Here is a 12,060-nt window from a genome sequence, read left to right on the forward strand (position 1 = left end):
GCGTAAATTCTTCCCCGCCTCTCTGTCCGCAGGGTATTGACATGAGATTCCCAGCTGAGCACATCGTGCACAGCTAGGACGGGCCAAAGAACAACGGATCTTTTTTTGAGCGCATGTTGCACAGGACTTTTGTTTGGATTTGCGGCTCTGGCCTCCTTTGGCGATACATCGACGCCGATGTCGATCTCGTAGATCATCTGGTAGGATATCAGGTTAGACGACCTGTCTTCTATATCTTGAATAATAAATGAACATACGCCGCGAGTAAGTTTTGTGGCAAATCTCACAACGGAATTCATTATCATTGCCAGAGTTCCGAGAAAAATATTTCGACCCTTTGATTAATTCCTGACTGGATGTCTCGTGAGATTTATCCATTTCGTCTTTGCCTGGAATTAATCCCAAAGTGAGTGTGTTGTTAACCATGTGGAAGTGTCCACGGTGAGTACAATATAGAAAATGGGGTTTGTTGAAGAGAAAGTAGATGGTCTATTTGTAATTCTCACGCTAAGTAATCTACCCGCCTATAATACCACTCGGAACGAGAGCTGTAAAGAATAATTGGTCCAAGATCTTGAGAGTGAAATCATGGCTATGAGAAGTACAGGTATTCCTCCAAGGGGTTTATTCGCATCTTGATCTTGAAGTATAACTAACTGCCCAGTCAAGATGAAGTGTGTAAACAAAACATACCGATACGCCAATACGACAAAACGATGTTCACTCAAAAATGCAATACCATTCATCTGGATGGCTTGAGGAATTCAGCTTCAGATCTAGGATTTGGGTTAGATGGTCTCATATTTCAGTTAGTTAAAAGAAAAGAGGGAATAACAGTTTATTGAGACTCCGTGGCCCGGGGTGCCCAGGAAGGATATGGATGATCCTGTATTATTGCTCGATACTAAGACTAGGCTCAACAAGTTGGCTGCAATATCGTGTTAATCGTATCCATGAATTGGAAACAGACCTAGATTTTATCAAGCAAGTGTGGGAGGAGTTGAAAATGCGCGTCTCTATAAAGGGGAGGCCAATGTGTTGAAATATCCATCGGAGGTATAGATCTCGAAGGGGTCACACCTCATGTCATGTCTGCTTCAACTTCACGAACATACGGAAAGAAAGATACTCGATATTTATATAGAGATTCCATTCAAAGGTTCTTTGGCAATCCGAGATCTAGGTAAGAGCTTGGGTTCCGATCTGTGGCTGATAGTTTCCTAATACACTAAAGCGAGTCTTTGCTTTGCTTCAAGAAATCCTCCCAGCTGGTCACTTGATAACCAGACTTTTCGAGCAGTGCGTGGCTCTCCTTCAAGCTCCTGCCATTGAAATAACCCGGGTTCTCAACGAACAAGTGATTCTCCAACATCTCCTGGCCCATCGGACCAGGGATGAAACTCTTGTAGGTATCAGAGTCCACCTGAACATATCGGGTTTCTTTGCCAGTGACCGACTCAAACTCGGCCAAGATACGCGTAGGGGAGTAATAGTCTGCCGCTGCCAAAAGCTGAAGGCCAAGAACCTCGGAACGGTTCTTCAGGGCCGCTGCCACGTACTTGCCTGTCCATTACATTGCGTTAGCTTAAGCCTCTGGTGTTTGAGTCAATACATTTTATCACATACCCATATCGCTAGCAATATCAATGAGCGGGAATTGAGCGTCCTTTCCGACAGGGTAGGCTAAATTGTAAACACCATCATCGCCCTTGCGCAGCATTCCAAAGACGGTGTAATTGGTCATGAAATAACCGGGCAGCACAAAGGTGGCAGGCACGCCAATCGACCGAATATACTCCTCAACCTTTGCCTTGTGGTCAAAGTGAGGGACGTGCTTAAGTCGACCACCCGATGTCTCGGTGACGTTGAGCAAAGAGGAGAAAATCAGATGCTGCACACCAGCCTCCTTTGCTGCATCAGCAACATTCTTTCCATGTATCAGTTCAGCATCGGATCCGGCATTTCCCCAGTCCGGGGTGGTCACGAGGAAGACCGAGTGGCTGCCTTGCAATGCCTCAACCAGTGACTCCTTTGAGTTCATGTTGGCCTTAAGAAGGAGTGTGTAAGCATCGTATTTCTATGTAGTGTGTAGTGCATAATGAGGGGACTTACGGTCTTGACCTCGACGCCCTGCTTCACGAGAGCTTGAGCTGCCGGCTTGGATGCATCACGAGTGAGACCACGGATCTTGAACTCCTGGGAGAGGGTATCATCCTGCTGAATAGTGCGAATGACAGAACCGCCTTGCTGTCCTGTCGCACCGAAAACTGTGATAAGTTTAGACATTGTTGACTTTGTAGATGTGTTTGGTAATTGCTTGGTTATAGACCAGTTGAAGTGCTGGGTATTTGAATTTATAGGTCGCGTCCGTCGCAATGTCTCTAAGCTTCTACTTGCAAAGAGATCGGATTTCGGGGTTCTTGTTTGTAAGCGTGGCCAACGTGTCCAGGAGATATAAGCTTGGTAACAAAATCTATCGGGATTAACTTCATTGCCGTGATACTATTCCAAGTTGGTTATCCAAAAGTGTAGATTTACTCAGCGCGGGATTGAGATGAAGCCCGAAAGCTAATAATGACATACACTTACATACCAGACTTCACTTGAGCTTTTTTTTCTTACACTTTTCTCTAGTCACTATTGCCACCTTAAATTCCTCCTATATATATTTAAAGGTCTGACAATCTCGGGAGACACCATTATACACCCCCACATCCATATACAACCAACGCAACAGAGTGTTTCCTCTACAAAATGGTTGCAGTACTGATTACCGGTGCGACGGGAAAGCAAGGAGGTGCACTCATCAAGAGTCTAAGTGCTAGGAAATCTTCTTTCGAAGTTCTTGCCGTCACCCGAAATGCCCAATCCCCATCGGCCCAGAGATTGGCGAAGTTGTCATCCAACATCAAACTGGTCGAGGGGAACATGGACGATCCCGCAGCGATCTTCCAAAATGCACGCAAAGTCGCCAAATCCCCCATCTGGGGTGTCTACAGTGTTCAGGTATGCACTTTCGAACTTCTTGTACGAAATTACCTAGACTAACCAGCCCTAAATAGGTCGCAATTGGCAACGGCGCCCTGGAGGAGTCGCAAGGAAAGGCACTCATTGATGAGTCGCTGAAGGAGAATGTTCAATTCTTCGTGTACAGCTCTGTTGATCGAGGAGGAGATGCCTCTTATACGACTCCGACTAAAGTCCCGCACTTCATCAATAAGCATAACATCGAGCACCACCTTGTTGAGCGAAGCAAGAATACCGATATGCGGTGGACAATTCTTCGACCGGCTGCCTTTTATGAGAATCTCGTTCCGGGATTCTTCGGCAAGGTTTTTGCGACTAGCTTCAAGATGGCGTTGAAGGGGAAGCCTTTACAGATGGTGGCGACGGATGATATTGGATTCTTCGGGGCCGAAGCTTTCCTACACCCGGAGGCATACCAGAACAAGGGTATTTCCTTAGCAGGAGATGAGTTGACATATGACCAAATGGCGTCGATTTTCCAACAAAAGACGGGCAAGCCGATTCCGTCGACTTTCCAATTCCTCTGCTCAATCTTTATGGCATCGATGAAGGATATGGGGTATATGTTCAAGTGGTTCCATGATGGGGGTTACAAGGCCGACATCCCTGAGCTGAGGAGAATCAATCCAGAGCTCAAAGACTTTGGGACGTGGTTAGAACGGGACAGTGGATTCAGGCGTTGAGTTTTGTCATCGACATGACACTTTTTTTATGTATTTATTTTGTCTTTTTCGTGATCAGGTTACTGAGGATTGTGCTTATCAAGATGTATAATACTATAATACCAATCGAAATAATCCAACCGTTATTCTCCTGTTATATCGCAACCACTTCAAGTACCTCTAGATGCATGAACGAAATGCGACCTATATATGATTATGGTCAATCGGCTGGCTTGGTATAATAGTTTCCCGAGGTCGACTTATAATACAGCTGCCCAGGAGTTGTACTTTATTATACTCTGCAGGGCTGTGTAAGAGGTGATTTGGGTGTTAGGGATGATCTATATGGCATTTCAACCTACACCGGCAAAATGCATAGATTTAAAGTAAATTTTAACCGCAGTTCTATAGCAAATATTTTAATAGATACATCTCCACAGATATAAATATATGAATATATAAATAAATATATATAATTGTATGAACAAGAATAGCATTGTAGTCTCAGCCATTTCCGATAAAGACACTCTTGGCCCGTGCACTTGACCACACTCCCCTTCCAATTCCCCCGACCTCCCAAGTAGGTACTCATACCTAGGTACCTACAAAATGAATTGTCTTACTTCCATGCGTCTCTGTGCAAGACGCATCTCAATTACCCCTCTCACTCGACTCCCCAATCTGCACGCACCCGCATTCCCGCTCACACGCTCATTCCCGAGAATGGCATCCAGCGCGTTTCAGTTCGCCGAGGGCGAGGATGCGCAGCAACTTGCCCGAGATGCCGATGCTTTATTACAGCAGGGCTGGGCGCAGGATGGAGACGGGATGGGGGTCACGAAAACGTTTCATTTTAAGAGCTATTTTAAGGCTGTGGTGGGTTATTATTTTCTTCTTTTTTTTTTTTTTTTTTTGTTGTTCCTGGTCTGGTCTGGAGTTAAGACTGGGGCTGCTTCCATTTTTCTTGTGAGACTGGATAAACTGGATAAACTGACAACCTCTACGGAGTAGGCATTTGTTAATATGATTGCAGCCGAGAGTGCATCCAAGAAACATCATCCCACCATGACAGTGGTAAGTGGGACGTTTTAAAATCGGTGCCTGGGTCAAATAAAAAAGAAATTAAGGCTAACGCCTCATTAGCGGATTGGCTCGGTCGATGTGCACTGGACAACCCATCGCCCACGAGGATTCACTCAAAAGGATGTTACAATGGCACAACATTGTGATCGAGGTGCTGATCTGATGGGTGCTGTTGATCCAGGCCAAGGACTGAAATGTGGACCAACTATCTAAGTTGATCTCACTCATTTTCTCAAATTTGCGACTCAACAGATCCTTTACTCCCCGGTCTGGCCCCCTCCTCGCACACTATCACCAGTAGATCCCCCCACTGGCGGTTGGAACTAGTCTGAATGCGAATTTCCCCTTGAAATCCTGCTGGAAGTGCCCTTTTTTTTTTTTTTCTCTGGATGTTTTTTTTTTCTCCCGAAAGGGTCGTTCCTCGATTTCAATTTTCAATTTCGATTTGGATTTCTCTACATATATTTATAGATCTATATTTCAACGGCTGTGCCATGACGTCGCAATTAATCCATGCCCACGTTCCTTTCCGATGATCATTGCCTATATTAAACCTTGTTCGCTCCTTTTTCTTCAATGCGCTCAACGTGAGATCCTAACTTGAACTCTTTGGAGCTATCTGGAGCTGAAGCTGTGTGGAACTGTGTGGAACTCTCCATCATGAATCCAGATCAGCCATCAATTGGCGAACGCCGAGGTCGTCGACTTGCGCCTCTACAAACCAATTTCAGTCGACCAGCAGCTCAAAAACGGGTACAACGCCCTCGACCAACCGAGTATCCCAGTACCGATGGATCAGAAGGTCCCATTCCGCTCCAGGCCCCGGTTAAAAGGCAATCCTCCAAAACGAGTCTGCGCAATCTCTTTGGCCATAAATCTTCGCGCGCAGACCCCAAATTGGAGGAGATCATAGAGGCACAGTCAGAACCTCAAACTGCCATTCTGTCGGAAACAGCCCTGTCGCCCTCGATCATGAGCCCCCAAACTATAGACACCAATCCCACCATTACCTCCCCGACAATTACCACCCCGACAGAGCGATCACGCACAACATTGAAGCCCTCCCGTTCGAAACACGACCCCACACATGCGAACCAGGAACAGTATGGCTGGAAGCCTCCCCCATTGTTCCAGGCCTATCCCCAATCTACCAAGCATGCCTGTCTCCCGGCGCCTGCTCTCTCTGCGGATTCCATCTTGCGCCTGCACGCGACCACCGCAAGGAGCTCTACCGACGATAACCCTGTCAATCCTTTAGAACGGGATGAGGCCGCTGATGCAGCGCGTAAAAAGCGGGAACAAAAGCAAAAGAAACATCTCCGGACACTATCCGGTACCATCAACAAGGTGGATTGGACTGAGAAAATATATGTCCTAGCAACCACTGGTTACATCCTCCAATATGCAGGCGACGGGAAGCACGACCGTCTTCCAGAAAGGATGCTACTGCTAGGGCCCAACTCTGTTGCATTTGCTAGTGATGCTATCCCCGGGAAACATTGGGTAGTCCAGGTCTCTCACAATCCGACAGATGATGATTCCGCCGTGCCGGAGCCCCCAAACCTCGATTTTCGCGCTTTGGTTTCCACAAACCGAATACCCGGCGATTTTCGCGCAATTTTCTTCTAGTGTTCGACAACCCCGAAGATATGATTGGTTGGTTGGTGGCCGTTCGAGCTGAGATCGAAAAACGGGGAGGACGCAAATTCACGCAAGAGAAGCACTCGGATGAAGACACGATGCCTCAGCTGCGGTCCAAGACAAGCGTTCGACAAATGATACAGAAAGACCCCCATCGCATTTCCAGTCTTTTCCTTCAACCCCAGACCCTCCAATCGCCCACGGAGGAAGAAGATGGTCATTCTGTCGGTGCCGCAACATGGCAATCTCGCCGCAGTTCATATGTGTCGGTCAATCGTCGCTCAACGGTTGAATCTCGATCCGGATCAGCGTCGACTGGCCGAACTGAGGCCACAAATCCTACCAACGGTTCTGCTTCGATCGGGTCTGACATTCGTTCTTCGTCATTCACTTCTTCGAATATACCCAACTCGCCGCCAATAGGCACCGGTGCTTTCAGACCTGATGAGCCTTTGCCGGAAGAGCTTGACCGAAACTATACGCGCAGCCCGCCTGCTTCTAGTCAAGGGAAACGACAATCCTTATATATGCCCCCGCCACCTCAGCCTCCCCCAATTACCGACTTCACGGAGGAGCCGCAAGCGAATCACCCGCCGCCTATTCCCGAAGCTCTCATCCGCAGTGCTTCACCCCCAGCACCTAATTTCAGTGTCCCCTCGTTTAGCAAGAAATTCGTTCCGAGATCTGGGCCGATCCCCATTTCTCATGCCTCTCCTCCTTCGTCAATTAATGGATTCGCACGCCGTGTCGAGACCGACCCAAATATGTCTGCATTTGCATCTCCTCCCCAATCCCCGACATTCAGCGTCGCCAGTTCGCGCTACACGGATTCATCGGAGCCCAGGCGTGTACTACGACCCTCGAATTCAGAGGATGCCCTGACCAAACCCGTCCGTCCAACGCAGAATGCCCCAAACTTCTCCCGGGTGCCCAGAACAGCGCCTCCTACAGGTCCTCTACCTGATCCCAAAGCATCCTCCCGCCCAGTCAGTCTGGTTCCCCGCTCGAGCATGAGTCGGAAACCCATCAATGCAACCCAAGTCCAACCTGCTTCTCCACCGACAAACCCAATACCGCGCAAGAGAGTCTCCACTATATACCCAGACAACCAAGCTGCTCAGAGCATGTTACGCCGCAAGAGCATGCCCGGTCTTGGTTTAACAAGCGGGCCCCCATCCGCACCACCCCCCAACTGCCCACTCCCTGAACTCCCCTCGCCCACCCCTCCGATCGCCATCACCACCCCTGCTATTTCCACCGGCACGGCCGCCCCGCAGATGCTATCACCATGGTCTCCAACGTCTCCAACGGAACGGTTCTACGGATCCGAGCCAGTGCGAGATCACGTCGAGGATCGGAAGAGTGGTGCCCATGCCGCAAGCAATGATCCAGCAAGCAATGTCCCACGAACTGCTCGGCATTCGAAACTGATCAAGAGTCCCCTGGTCTAAATCTACCCTCTCTCTGTGACTCAACATCGCATCTATGACACTTTACCTCACTCCAACGCCCATACTCCAATACTCCCTCACATCCCTTTCCTACGATCTCTTTCTCACGACAATACCTTGAGATGCATTCCCTATACCCTCTTTCCTTTTCTGAAATCTGTTATTAGTATATCTGGCATTTCGGCTTCGGCCTTACTCAGCATCGAATACCCCCGGACCCCTTTTACATCTATTGCATATCTGAGAGCCTATCATATCCATTCTCTTATTGCGCACATCGGTGATACCAACGCTTGCGTGCATCTGTCAGTTCCTTTTTTTGTCTATACTATCTATGCATCACTTCGCTTCGTTTCGATTGTGCTTCTATTGGCTTTTGTTTTTCTCTTGTATATACCCCGTTTTATTCTGTTTTCTATTGGGGATCCATAATTTACGGCGGATGAGTTTACAGTGGGCATGAAGCATAGAACGGAGCCTGTACATTACCATATTTTTTTCCCTGTCTACTGCCTGCAATGTTCCTACGTCGATTTGATGCTACATGAAACCCAAATAGAAGTTGTGCAATGAAATAAAGATAGAAACCCAGGGAAATAAACAATATCCCAATGATATCAATTCTCAGGAGCAAGGCCCAAAACGCCAAAATGAACATGGAATAAGGATCTTGAAAATACAAATCTCGGATGGCTTGAAATAAGCACCCACATAAGACCGTGCAAGACCAATTCTGATCTATCGGCTTTGAATGTCGTTCGAAACGTAGCAGCACTACTCCTCCACCTCTTCCACACTTGCGGTCAGACCTCGTCGCGCTGCAACAGCGGACGGGGTAGAAGTGGGCTCGGCGGAGGTTGTGGTCGCCGAGGGGGCGGGAGCAGAGGGAGCATCTGAGGGAGCAGCTGCGGTAACTGGGGCGGGAGCAGAGGTTGAAGCCTTGGATTTGCTAGACTTTTTGCTCTTTTTTGTCTGCGGGGTTGAATTGTCAGTTTTGCTATTTCTGGAGAATATAAGAATGGAACAAATGCATACCTCTTGCCAGCCCCATAGAGGCTTGAAGCTGTCGAAGAATCCAACATCTTCGAACAGGTTGGGGAAGAGCCAGAGACCTGGAGCCACAGTGAAGACAGTAATGCAGAAGAGAATCAAACGGAAGATTGCCATGGCGAAGAAGAGACCCAACAGTCCCATCATGCCAACACTCAGATACCACACTCCCTGGCGCATAAACATAGGCCACAACGGGAACAGGACAACGGCGAAAATACCCGCGACCACGGCGGCGGCCATGGCCTTTTGCTTCCACTGTGGGCCGTCATACAGCCAAACATAATGCATCATAGGGTCGGTCTCCTGGTGCTGTTCGATCTTCACGGTCCATAGACCCTTGGTGCGGTTCTTGGGCTTGGCATGGTTGTGTCCTTCGTGGGGATCAACCTTGCTGACTCGGAGAGCCAAAAGGGAAAGTGGAAGAAGCTTGAAAACGTTCTCGGCGGAGGCGCGATCGGTCACTGGGGGGAGGAGGGAGTTCTTCTTTGAGGCGGCTTTGGCATAGGCGGGGGATTCAATGGCTCGGATTGCGCGCTTGACTGCATTGACAAAAATCATGTTAGATAGTGATTCCTCGTAATGTATTTAGATGTTGGTCGCTGCTCACCCTTGAACATGTCCTTGCGCTGTCCGTCCATGATACATGTGCGTGGCTTGAGGTTTTGCGACCGCAGCCAGTTGGCCACTGCCAATGCCTTTGGGTCTGGAGGATTGTTGGGGTTCACAGGAACCTGTTGTGTGGTTGTGTGTTGGTGCTGCTGGGGTGCGGGCGACGCAGCTTGTTGTCCTTGTGCTGCTTGACCCTGTTGTTCGGCTTGAATCTTTTGTTGCTGTTGGTGAGCTTGCATTGCTCGCATGCGCAACTGCGCAACATATTGCTCAGTGGTCAGGCCAAGCTTTTCAGCATCGGCAGCCAGCTGTTCACGCTGCTTTGCGGCGAATTGCTGGGGCGTCATCCCTCGTTTGGCGGCTTCGGCAGCAAACTGTTGCTGCATGGCCGCCATTTGCTCAGGACTGGGCTGGCCGGGGGTGGCCATTTTGAATTAAAATTGGAAATAAAAAGCAGAAGAGAAGAAGGAAGTCCAAGGCAGAGAAGAAGTTGTGAAAGAAAAGAAAGAGAAGTGGCCAGATTGACTCAGCTGATTTGTCCGCCCTCCCGACTTCCCCGGCCAAGCTTAATATTCTTCCCTTTTACATTCAACCGTCGCGTCGAACACTGAACATGAGCTTCATGAGCTTCAGAGCTATTTTCATGTCGATGCTCAATGTCTGTCCAATATGACTCTACGGAAACCCTGTTGAACGCTACCTGGGTGGCTGTTCTACTGGTAAGTGTCTCAGTTCGCAATTAATGCCCCCACACTCACATGAATGTCTTAATCTAGAGCGAACGAGATGTGGCTGGTCAAATTCCACTTAACTATGTGACAAACCCTGCTGTGTCACTGTCAGCTGCCTGCTTTGGAAACCGCATCTATGATCGAGATGTCGCTGCAAAATGTTTCTCTAACCTCGTCGCAATCGGGTACCGACGTCTTGTTGTCGATCTATATTGGTCGGTCAACCGTAGGACTTGGTCTTTCTGTCCAGTGTCTGTTCCAGCTGAATCTGCAGTAACTGTATCCTCGGGTACATCCACCACATCAACATCAACAGCTAGCGCGAACTCTGCGACTGTCACCGGTACAACTGATACACATGGACTCACTCTCTATGAGCTAGGGTCATACAAGTGCACCAACGATCTCGATCCCTACACCTTGGCGGAAGTGCTTGTAGGTTATTTCCGTGAGACAAACTCACGTTTGACCGTGTACACAACCTATCTCGTTCTCAATCTCCATGTCGCTGCAAGTGACTCTACACCAGATGAGCCTGCTTCTACTATCTCAGGAAGCCAAATGCCATCGGGGGCCGAGCTAGCCGGCTCGATCTTTGGAGTGTCCCTTGAGGACTTTATCTATAGCCCGGCTCAGCTTGCCTCGGACCGAAGCAATTTAAACCAGTCATGGTACAAGGTCGAGCAGGGCTACATGCCCATCACAGAGTATTTCACCGTTCATGAAAATGAAGCGGGTGAACAGAGCACTCCGGATGGCTGGCCATCATCAAAGTACATTCAGCTTGCGAAACGCGATCGCGTACTCATTGAATACGGCTCGATCGATTCCCAACTGATGAATTACAATCTGTCTACCGAAGAAAATTTGGTCTTTCCACCCGGGCAACTGACTTCCGATGTGAAGATCACCGCAACCACCAACGGCACTCTCACTTCAGGCTGTCTGTATGATCCGGGGCTCACACGCGTGTCTCAAACCAACTCATCATGGGCTGTATCCAGTCGTCTCCCTGTCCCTGATGGTCTTTCCACAGATGAAACGATGGCTTCACTGTCGAATATTCTCTCTGGCATTACAGCTTGCGGTCTCTCGCCAATGCTCAACACCACCCTCTTTGGCCAGACTGCAGACCAGCAAGTTGAATATTACCGTAATGTCTCACTCGCCTCTTCCTGGGCTTGGGCTATCGGCGAGCCACATGATGCAAAGTATGGCGGTGGCGATGGTGCTCCCAAGTATGACCGCTGTGCGATCATGGATCTAACGCTGGACGGCCACTGGCGATCCACGAATTGCACTGAGCAGCGGCGTGCCGCCTGTCGAGTCGGTAATTCGCCTTTCTCCTGGGTCCTGTCAGACTCGACCGAATCATTCTCCAATGTGTCGAACACCTGTCCGCCAGGATCAAGCTTCGCTGTACCGCGCACCGGTCTCGAAAACACGTATCTCTACAGACACCTTCTCTCTCTGCCAGAGACAGAAGTCGACTTGGGCTCCACAAACCCCGCACTTCGCGAGGTCTTCGTAGACTTCAACTCGATAGATGTTACTTCCTGCTGGGTATCCGGTGGCTATGAGGCGAGGTGTCCCTATGCCTCTGACCCGCAGCAAATCGAGCGCAGAACTGTGCTTGTAGCTGCAATTGCGGGTATCATCGTTCTTCTCATCACGGCCTTAACTTTCTTTGTCAAGTGCAATGCCAACCGCCGAAATTCCCGGCGCAGAAAGCGTGTCATCGAAGGATGGGAATATGAAGGTGTTCCCTCATGAGATACCCTCTCTACTTGAAATTATCTCGGT

General features: G+C 48.9%; 7 protein-coding genes across 7 annotated transcripts; 5 read left to right on the forward strand and 2 right to left on the reverse strand.

The window, feature by feature from the left end:
• Positions 1-1,228: 1,228 nt before the first annotated feature.
• Positions 1,229-2,307, reverse strand: N7487_012245 (NmrA/HSCARG family protein; the record flags this gene model as incomplete). Its single annotated transcript, XM_056879975.1, has 3 exons — positions 2,113-2,307; positions 1,627-2,047; positions 1,229-1,563 (listed from the first exon to the last, which is right to left on the reverse strand). The coding sequence occupies exons 1-3, from the start codon at positions 2,284-2,286 to the stop codon at positions 1,229-1,231; spliced, it is 930 nt and encodes a 309-aa protein (XP_056725294.1). The 5' UTR covers positions 2,287-2,307.
• Positions 2,308-2,754: 447 nt separating this feature from the next.
• N7487_012246 (uncharacterized protein) lies at positions 2,755-3,710 on the forward strand (the record flags this gene model as incomplete). The annotated part of the gene is made up of 2 exons (XM_056879976.1): positions 2,755-3,006; positions 3,063-3,710. 2 exons carry the CDS (start codon positions 2,755-2,757, stop codon positions 3,708-3,710), a joined length of 900 nt encoding a protein of 299 aa, XP_056725295.1.
• A 588-nt stretch (positions 3,711-4,298) lies between these two features.
• N7487_012247 (4a-hydroxytetrahydrobiopterin dehydratase) lies at positions 4,299-4,985 on the forward strand (the record flags this gene model as incomplete). Its single annotated transcript, XM_056879977.1, has 3 exons — positions 4,299-4,565; positions 4,701-4,763; positions 4,833-4,985. 3 exons carry the CDS (start codon positions 4,299-4,301, stop codon positions 4,983-4,985), a joined length of 483 nt encoding a protein of 160 aa, XP_056725296.1.
• Positions 4,986-5,432: 447 nt separating this feature from the next.
• On the forward strand, positions 5,433-6,401 carry N7487_012248 (uncharacterized protein; the record flags this gene model as incomplete). Its single annotated transcript, XM_056879978.1, has 1 exon — positions 5,433-6,401. One exon carries the CDS (start codon positions 5,433-5,435, stop codon positions 6,399-6,401), a length of 969 nt encoding a protein of 322 aa, XP_056725297.1.
• Positions 6,402-6,421: 20 nt separating this feature from the next.
• Positions 6,422-7,864, forward strand: N7487_012249 (uncharacterized protein; the record flags this gene model as incomplete). Its single annotated transcript, XM_056879979.1, has 1 exon — positions 6,422-7,864. The coding sequence occupies one exon, from the start codon at positions 6,422-6,424 to the stop codon at positions 7,862-7,864; it is 1,443 nt and encodes a 480-aa protein (XP_056725298.1).
• A 650-nt stretch (positions 7,865-8,514) lies between these two features.
• N7487_012250 (Sec62 family protein translocation protein) lies at positions 8,515-10,005 on the reverse strand. Its single transcript, XM_056879980.1, has 3 exons — positions 9,525-10,005; positions 8,900-9,456; positions 8,515-8,836 (listed from the first exon to the last, which is right to left on the reverse strand). The coding sequence occupies exons 1-3, from the start codon at positions 9,952-9,954 to the stop codon at positions 8,639-8,641; spliced, it is 1,185 nt and encodes a 394-aa protein (XP_056725299.1). The 5' UTR covers positions 9,955-10,005; the 3' UTR covers positions 8,515-8,638.
• Positions 10,006-10,182: 177 nt separating this feature from the next.
• On the forward strand, positions 10,183-12,030 carry N7487_012251 (Lectin C-type domain protein; the record flags this gene model as incomplete). The annotated part of the gene is made up of 2 exons (XM_056879981.1): positions 10,183-10,245; positions 10,303-12,030. 2 exons carry the CDS (start codon positions 10,183-10,185, stop codon positions 12,028-12,030), a joined length of 1,791 nt encoding a protein of 596 aa, XP_056725300.1.
• Positions 12,031-12,060: the final 30 nt, after the last annotated feature.

Source organism: Penicillium crustosum, assembly GCF_028827405.1.
Source record: "Penicillium crustosum strain IBT 35664 chromosome Unknown utg000005l_segment0_segment0, whole genome shotgun sequence".
Classification (NCBI taxonomy): domain Eukaryota; kingdom Fungi; phylum Ascomycota; class Eurotiomycetes; order Eurotiales; family Aspergillaceae; genus Penicillium; species Penicillium crustosum.

Bases quoted from the DNA above. Each gene is read 5' to 3' on its own strand.
- N7487_012250 (XM_056879980.1), bottom strand. From the start codon at position 9,954: ATGGCCACCCCCGGCCAGCCCAGTCCTGAGCAAATGGCGGCCATGCAG. The intron at 9,457-9,524 runs GTGAGCAGCGAC...TTGTCAATGCAG, and splicing joins GCGCAAGGACATGTTCAAGG to TCAAGCGCGCAATCCGAGCC. The intron at 8,837-8,899 runs GTATGCATTTGT...TCAACCCCGCAG, and splicing joins CTCTATGGGGCTGGCAAGAG to ACAAAAAAGAGCAAAAAGTC.